The sequence below is a fragment of the Oncorhynchus mykiss genome, chromosome 10 (assembly GCF_057628025.1).
Source record: "Oncorhynchus mykiss isolate SJ-2025 chromosome 10, ASM5762802v1, whole genome shotgun sequence".
Classification (NCBI taxonomy): domain Eukaryota; kingdom Metazoa; phylum Chordata; class Actinopteri; order Salmoniformes; family Salmonidae; genus Oncorhynchus; species Oncorhynchus mykiss.
Genome location: NC_143031.1, coordinates 48,850,001 through 48,858,564, shown reverse-complemented (window position 1 = coordinate 48,858,564; position 8,564 = coordinate 48,850,001). Strand labels below are relative to the sequence as shown.

The window sequence follows — 8,564 nt, the reverse complement described above, 5'->3', positions numbered from 1 at the left end:
GCCAAACGTCCTGCACGGTGTTGGGCTGTAAGCACAACCCCCACCTGTGGACGTCGGGCCCTCATACCACCCTCATGGAGTCTGTTTCTGACCGTTTGAGCAGACACATGCACATTTATGGCCTGCTGGAGGTAATTTTGATGTACCATCCTGGATGAGCTGCACTAACTGAGCCACTTGTGTGGGTTGTAGACTCCGTCTCATGCTACCACTAGAGTGAAGGCACCGCCAGCATTCAAAAGTGACCAAAACATCAGCCAGGAAGCATAGGAACTGAGAAGTGGTCTGTGGTTATCACCTGCAGAACCACTCCTTTATTGGGGGTGTCTTGCTAATTGCCTATCATTTCCAACTGTTGTCTATTCCATTTGCACAACAGCATGTGAAATGTATTGTCAATCAGTGTTGCTTCCTAAGTGGACAGTTTGATTTCACAGAAGTGTGATTGACTTGGAGTTACATTGTGTTGTTTAAGTGTTCCCTTTATTTTTTTGAGCAGTATATATATATATATATATATATATATATATATATATATATATATATATATATATATATAATATATGAAGTCCCATCTATCTATCTCTAAATCTCTAACACTCTCAGTAACACCCCTCATGCTCAGAGTCCCCTTGCTTGGCTTGAATGTTTAACAATCCCCACTTTTGAGTGACTAAGTTCTTGACTGACTTAAATTGCTCTTTTTCACAGCCCTACCAGTTTACCAATTTTGAATGCAATGTAATTGTAACAGGGAAATATTTGGCGAAAAACATTGTCCTTTGAACATATCTTGAATTGATATCAGTTCAATAACCCTGACACTGGAGGAATTATTCATTGATGAAAAGCCGGTCAATAAAACAGCAATCACGTTGAGCCGTTCGCTTGTCTGAGTAAATAAGGGCATCCGGTTTGGGCAGTAGTGGGTTAGGTCAGACGCATACTAATGATCTGTCATAGACACACAAGCAGCTTTTTGTTTTATTTCTGAGCGACACATGACCAAAAGCACAAATGTTGGCAGCTCAAAAACAAATGGTGTAAGCATCACAAGTCCAGGCAAGACAAATATGTTGACGTGATAGATTGTCTCAGCTCATAAGCAAAACACAGCTGGGCAACATGTTGTCATATTCACAGTTAGACCTCTGTACGCTGTATTGCCATCACAGAAACAAGTTGTCGGTGTGGCACGTAAAGCAATATAAACAATAGCCCCCCCCCGTCCCTCTCCCAGTCCCCCCCCCCCCCCCCCCCGTCCCTGATTGTCCACAATACCCTCATGCCCCATATTGAGTGATAAGTGTTTGCAACACATTGAGAAACATAAACATTGGAGTTGTTTGATGCTCTATGGCTGACCGACCAGTGGTTTGGTACTCTTCAGCAGTTCAGCGGCTGACAGTCTCTCCCCAGAGTTGGGTTTATTGCTCCTCCGCCTCTGCAGAAAAGCCATGAAGTTGTCATTTTTGGAGCTGGACTTCTGGCCAACCCCCTGGATGCCTTTAATGGGGGATCCGTAACCTTGCCTGCTGTCAGCTGTTTCTTTGCGACCCAGGAGTTTCTTCTTGGACCTTAAAAAAGGAGACCGAAAGTAGCCAACTTAATACACTTGTGAAGAAGATATAAAAAGTTGAAAATAATTCTGACAACATATTTCTTTGTGAAGTGTGGTAATGTTTGGTTCTTTTGTTGGATGGAATTATGTAACTAATTTAGTGTGCATGAAAGTGAACAGGGCCCATCTCTGGATCTCTTTCACTTACGTAACTATACGGGTAGTTTGTTTTGTGTGTCTGTCACAATTCTATTTTGGGGAACAGTACGTCCCATTACCTGTGTATGATGGTGAATAGGTCCTCAGTAGTTGACTGTGAGTTGCGCTCCAACTCTTCCTCCTCTTCCTCCCCGAGGCACAGTGTTCTCATCTGAGGCATTGCCCTCCTCTCTTCACAGTTCTCATCTAGGACGAACCCTGTTAGAAAAATATAACACAGTGTCATTTCCATTACTTTGTGCAAGAGCTAACTCTTAGTTTAAGAACTAACTCACGCCATCCTACATATTATTTGTACATATTGACTCGATAGTGACAACAAACTATAAAGATGGTTACAAGGTGATGGTTACAGATAGCATGCAGAGTTCAAAACAGTGCGAATGAGTTTCTCTTATAAAATGAAGAATACCATCTCTTATACTGTGATGGTTGAGATCTTGTCCAGTAAAGTCTTTGTCTCGGTATGCACTGGCAGGAGACTGGTATGCACTGGCAGGAGACTGGTATGCACTGGCAGGAGACTGGTATGCACTGGCAGGAGACTGGTATGCAGTGGTAGGAGACTGGTATGCACTGGCAGGAGACTGGTATGCAGTGGCAGGAGACTGGTATGCACTGGCAGGAGACTGGTATGCACTGGCAGGAGACGGATATGCACTGGCAGGAGACTGGTATGCACTGGCAGGAGACTGGTATGCAGTGGCAGGAGACTTGTATGCAGTGGCAGGAGACTGGTATGCAGTGGCAGGAGACTGGTATGCAGTGGCAGGAGACTGGTAATCACTGGCAGGAGACTGGTATGCAGTGGCAGGAGACTGGTAATCACTGGCAGGAGACTGGTATGCAGTGGCAGGAGACTGGTATGCACTGGCAGGAGACTGGTATGCACTGGCAGGAGACTGGTAATCACTGGCAGGAGACTGGTAATCACTGGCAGGAGACTGGTATGCACTGGCAGGAGACTGGTAAGCACCACTGGGCCCAGACCAGACATGGCTCCTATTACTCTTCTGTCCCAGTGAGCTGATGGAGGACATGAAGAGGACATCCGGTTTCTTTGCGACTGGAGGGGGAACCATCTTCTTCTTCCTATCCAGTTCAGCTAGGAGAAATGAGGTCCTGGTGGGAGAGGTCCTTCTCACATCCTTGTTCTCTGAATGGCAGGAGGCGGGTGGTGGGTGTGGGTCATCATATTGTTGCCTGTCTACAGCTTGCTGCCTCTCAACCATAACCCCATCACTGGCAACACGAGGAAGCTGGTGCGACCTTTTAGGTTTTGGTCTCCTTTCCACCATATACATGTCCCCCTGGCTCTCTCTTGGTGAGGCTGGAATGGTCTCTGAGAAATGAGTAGAGACTGAGGAAGACTTTACCAAATGTATCGGTGGCCATTTGTGTGCAGGTGGCTTAGCAGCAACAGGTGGTTTAGCTTTAGGACTGTGGTGGACCAGTGGGCAGCTCTCCAACTCCAGCTCCTGTTCCAGCTCCTCCTCCCTGATGACTTCAGGTGAGCCCTCCAGGCCTTTGTCAGAGTCTGAGCTGCTGACGGAACGCAAACGCACATTGCTGAGATCCTCCTGGGTCACCACAGGCATCACCATCATGCTGGAGCTCAGCCTCTGTCTGGGTCTGGTGGTGCCAGACGACCCAGAGGACTCTGAGTGTCGCCGGGGAGCTTTGGGTTTGATCACCGCCGGGTCTGGGAGAGGGACGACCCCTGGCAACTCCAAGGATAGCCGCAGCCTGCTGGATCTGGGGGAGGTGGGCGAGGTGGAGGACTTGGGGCGCATCCTGCAGCCCAAGGGGGAGGGTCCCGTGATGGCAGATGTGAGGACAGGAGGGGAACGAGTCTCACACTGAGAGCTGGACTGGCCACTGGAGGGAGAGACTGAGGCAGGTTGTTGGAAGGGGGACTGCTTACAAGTTAGAGACTGCGGGCGTTGCAAGGGGGGAAGGGGTCTGACCGATTCTGACCTGCTGGAGGCTTTTCTTCCCTCATTTACAGGTACACCCATAGCAGGACCTGAGCTTGACATGAGACAGCAGGGCTCAATAGACCTTTCTTCACATAGCTGCCCATTGTCGTTGACTGGTGGCCCAACCCGGGCCTGTACAGGCTGAGCAGGGGACTGCTCCAGGCACATCACCTCCTCTGTCCTCGGTGTGGAGATGAGGATGAGGTCAGGCAGGAAGGAGTCATGGGGGCCAGGGTCCCTGTCGATATAAAGGCTCTTAGTCCTGTTGTCCCTGAGCTTGGTGGCAGATTCTCTCCTGAGGGACACGCTACGGGTTGGCGGCGCCGGCCTCCTCTTTGTCTTCCTCAGGATGATGCTGCGGGACCGCGACCGTGGACCACCATGATCAGGGGAGACGTCTGGGCTCAACTGGGAGGCGTCGCCTCTGCTAGTGTCCTCTGAGCCGTTGTCGGGGCATAGGTGGACGTAGCTGTCACATCTGCGTCTGGGTGGGACTGGGTGTGAGGCAGTGGCTGCGGAGAAGGAGCGTCCGCGAAACCCAGGGTTGTATGCTGGCAGGGCCGTCTCCTCATTTTGAATGGGGATGACTATATTACACTCCTTTTCACCTTTTCTACTGGCAGTGTTGGAGGTGGCAGAAAACCCAGAGGATGTTGAAGCGTGGGGGCCAATCTGCTGGGACTGGGAGGTCACAGGGACTTCTGAAGGGTGACATATGTTGGCAGCATGTTGACACGGGGACTTTACCACGTCAGGGCAAAGGGATGTGACGGTTGGTCGGCATGATGGGGTGTCCCAGTTGGGGGTGAAGGTGGAGCCCTTGGGCCCCTTCCAGGGTTGACTGGTATACATCAGGGCCTTGTGCTCCATGGCATCAGAGACTTTCCTGAGAGACCAGGCAGATCACAGGCTGATTGGCTGAGCAGAGATGGCTCCTCTTTAGAGAACAGGGTTTCACTTTTCATTCAGCTGGATGAGAAGAGAGAAGAAAGAAGTTGTGTGAGTGCGAGCATAGTGGGGTGTTCATCTTGGTCTCAGAAATAAAACCAATATATGCTATTCTGCCTTTTGTTAATTTCCCTTTTGAATTAAGACGTAGTTCATTGAGTACAAGGATACTGTATATATAGAGAGAGTGAGAGTATGAGAGGGGCGAGAGAGAGCTGTGGCTGGGAAGAAGGAAGGACGTCAGAAAATGTCTACTTATCTTGGTCTTGTGCTTGATAAAGAAAGAGTGGGTGTTTGCCATGGCAACTGCTACCTGTTCATCCATAGTCAGAGCACAAAAACACTCCCAGATGAGATCTATACTGTGTGATGTCTGGTTTCTCACCATTTACACTGCATTGGATGAACAAGATAGGCAAAAAGCTAATCCAGTGATCATGCCAACAACAACAACAAAGCCATGGCCATTGATAAAAAGGGAAAGTGTGTTAAAAAATGTATATTTTGAATGTGGTAGATTGACAAACTCTATTACGAAGACCAACCAGTTATTTATTGAACAGGAATAAAGAGATGGTAGGATCAGTGTAGTAAGAGTTTCAAGGCTAGTGTGATGAATGTCGCTTTGAGATCTACCCATTCAACAATGGAAGACTTGATAGCAAGTCTCAGCACAGTCCGAGAGAGTGCGGATGAAGTTAGCTAATGAAGATGGTCAATGCTGTTTCATGGGGGAAATGATCATCTGTTATTGTTGGAGGGGGCACCTTCTTTTGGACAACTAGTAGGGTGAAGACTGTTGTGTACAGCTGCTCATGGAATCCCCACCTCTTTCATTGCTGGACTAAACCTTAATTCCTTTCAGTCCAAAATCCCTCCTTCCTTCCATTTTCATTTCCGTTCTATCACCTGCTTTCTCCCTTGACAACTCTCTGAACAATATACTATTTAGGAAAAAATGACATTTAACACTTTCTTTCTTGTAAATGCTAAGTGGGTTATGATGGATTCAAGAGAACGTTTTTGCATGGGTCAGTTGCCATTGGGTAAATCCATTGGAAGTGATTCCCTTTATGACAGCACCCCTTTTGATTCGAATGAAACCTTCCGTACATATTTGCTCGTTGTAGAAGTGCTCAGAAAGTGACTTTTTGGACCTGAATGCCAAAACATTCAGGAGATAAAGGTGATAGAATTTGACCCGTTTTGCATACCCTACCATACCATGAGACATCCGTGTCTTCATCTAGGCTGTATCATAACCGGCAGTGATTGTGAGTCCTATAGGGTAGATGTCAATTGGCCCAGCGTCGTCCAGGTTTGGCCGGGGTAGGCCGTCATTGTAAATAAGAATTTGTTCTTAACTGACTTGCCTAGTTAAATAAAGGATACATTTTTTATTTTTTATTTTTTTTTATTTCAAATTCATCACTGGAAAAGATGAACGGTTGAGATTTATATAATTGAAAAGATTACAAACAGGGTTGTCAAACTATTTTATAATTTCTGCATTAACTTTTTTTCGTTGCCTTTAATGTCAACTATTTAAAAACATGTTAACTCTTGATTTTTTTCCCCTTCATATTCACATATGCTTCGACCATATTTTACATCTGAGGTATTTGTGTTGTGCCCGCCATCGGTTGAGACTCAACATGCTCTTGAATACAGGGTGGGTGTCATGTTTTGGCTGATAAATGTACTCAAATGGGAATACAATTGAAATGTCAACTTTCAAAATGGTACCACAAAGATGGTTGAAGGTCCACACATCAGAGAATGTTGATTTGAATGGGAATATCTGTTGTTTCAAGTTACACTGTCAATCCAGCATAGGAAACCTATTGAAACAGACATAGATAACAGAATAAACATGACCATTTAAGTTGACTTTCGACGGTGGGTGGTCCTGCGGTCATCTTTGTGGTAGTAATTAGAAGCTACAATTTAATTGACGTTTCAATGGTGTTGCAGCTACATTGCAGTGGTCTGAAGGGATAGGTCCATTCTATGAATTCTATATCTATGATTGAAATGACAGCCACACTGTTTTCAAGAGCATGTTGTGTTTCAACCGATGGCTGGCACCACACAAAAACCTCACATGATGTGAAATGGGGTTTAATATGCAAATATGAAGATTTTTTAAAGTATTTTTAGGTTTATGTTATTTTAGATCATTGACATTGAAAAAGGTATCAAAATGACAATTTCATTTTTTTTTTCAAGGAATAATAAAAAGAGTTTGTCAGCACTGTAAGCTTTTAATCCAATGACTCCAACCAACCGTTAGTCTGACATGCGGATAAATGAACGTCAGGAGAATGGAGAGAAAAAAACGGGGTCTTGGGACTGATAGGGTTAAATTGTATCACTCTCGACCGTTTATCTTTTCCAGTGATGAAGACATGGATGTCTCGTGGTATTGTGGGGTATCGAAAAAGGGGTCAACTTTGAGCACCTTTTATCTCCTACATGTTTTGGCATTCCGGTTCAAAAAGTCACTTTCTGACCATGGGGCAAAAGGTATGATGTCAAAAAGTGATTGAATTCAAATGGAATTACCCCATTTAGATAGGATCAGTCCCACTACCTTTCCTCTAACTCAACAGATAGATATAAACACAGCATACAAACATTTAAAAGATTTTTACTGAGTTACAGTTCAGATAAGTGCAGCCATGAGTGGGCCTGGGAGGGCATAGGCCCACCCACTTGGCAGCTAGGCCCACCCACAGGGGAGCCAGGCACAGCCATTCAGAATTAGTTTTTCCCCACAAAAGGTCTTTATTACAGACAGAAATACTCCTCAGTAATTGATTGGATTTGATTTGGAAAGGCACACACCTGTCTATATAAGGTCAAACAGTTGACAGTGCATGTCAGAGCAGAAACCAAGACATCAGGTCGAAGGAATTGTCCATAGAGCTCCGAGACAGGATTTTGTCCAGGCAGAGATCTGGGGAAGCGTACCAAAAAATGTCTGCAGCAGTTAAGGTCCCCAAGAACACAGTGGCCTCCATCATTCTTAAATGGAAGAAGTTTGGAACCACCAAGACTCTTCCTAGAGCTGGCCGCCCGGCCAAACTGAGCAATCAGGGAAGAAGGGCCTTGGTCAGGGAAGTGGCCAAGAAACCGATGGTCACTCTGACAGAGCTCCAGAGTTCCTCTGTGGAGATGGTAGAACCTTCCAGAAGGACAACCATCTCTGCAGCACTCCACCAATCAGGCCTTTATGGTAGAGTGGCCAGACGGAAGCCACTCCTCTGTAAAAGGCACATTACAGCCCGCTTGGAGTTTGCCAAAAGGCACCTAAAGGACTTTGACCATGAGAAACAAGATGCTCTGGTCTGATAAAACCAAGATTGATCTCTTTGGCCTGAATGTCAGGCATCTGGAGGAAACCTGGCACCATCCCTACGATGAAGCATGGTGGTGGCAGCATCATGCTTTGTTGATGTTTTTCAGCGGCAGGGACTGGGATACTAGTCAGGATTGAGGGAAAGATGAATGGAGCAAAGTAGAGAGAGATTTTTGACGAAAACCTGCTCCAGAGCACTCAAGACCTCAGACTGGGGAGAAGGTTCACCTTCCAAAAAAACAAAGACCCTAGGCACACAGCCAAGACAACACAGGAGTGGTTTCGGGACAAGTCTCTGAATGTCCTCGACTGGCCCAGCCAGAGCCTGCACTTAAACCTGATCGAACATCTCTGGAGAGACCTGAAAATAGCTGTGCAGTGAAGCTCCCCATCCAACCTGACAGAGCTTGAGATGATCTGCAGAGAAGAATTGGAAAAACTCCCCAAATACAGTTCTGCCAAGCTTGTAGCATCATACCCAAGGAGACTCCAGGCT

The 8,564-nt window shown here is 46.2% G+C and overlaps 1 protein-coding gene across 5 annotated transcripts in view; it reads right to left on the bottom strand.

Annotated features, from left to right (window-relative positions):
• Positions 1 to 955: 955 nt before the first annotated feature.
• The window catches only part of LOC110534162 (uncharacterized), an 11,752-nt gene continuing 4,143 nt past the window's right edge, over positions 956 to 8,564 (bottom strand). For all 5 annotated transcript variants that reach the window (XM_036933272.2, XM_036933274.2, XM_036933276.2 and 2 more), the window contains 3 exons: positions 2,193 to 4,728; positions 1,840 to 1,978; positions 956 to 1,577 (listed from right to left, as the gene is read on the bottom strand). In XM_036933272.2, coding sequence (XP_036789167.2) covers positions 1,355 to 1,577; positions 1,840 to 1,978; positions 2,193 to 4,629 — 2,799 coding nt within the window. In that variant the 5' untranslated portion in view covers positions 4,630 to 4,728 and the 3' untranslated portion in view covers positions 956 to 1,354. The remainder of the gene's footprint in view (positions 1,578 to 1,839; positions 1,979 to 2,192; positions 4,729 to 8,564) is intronic.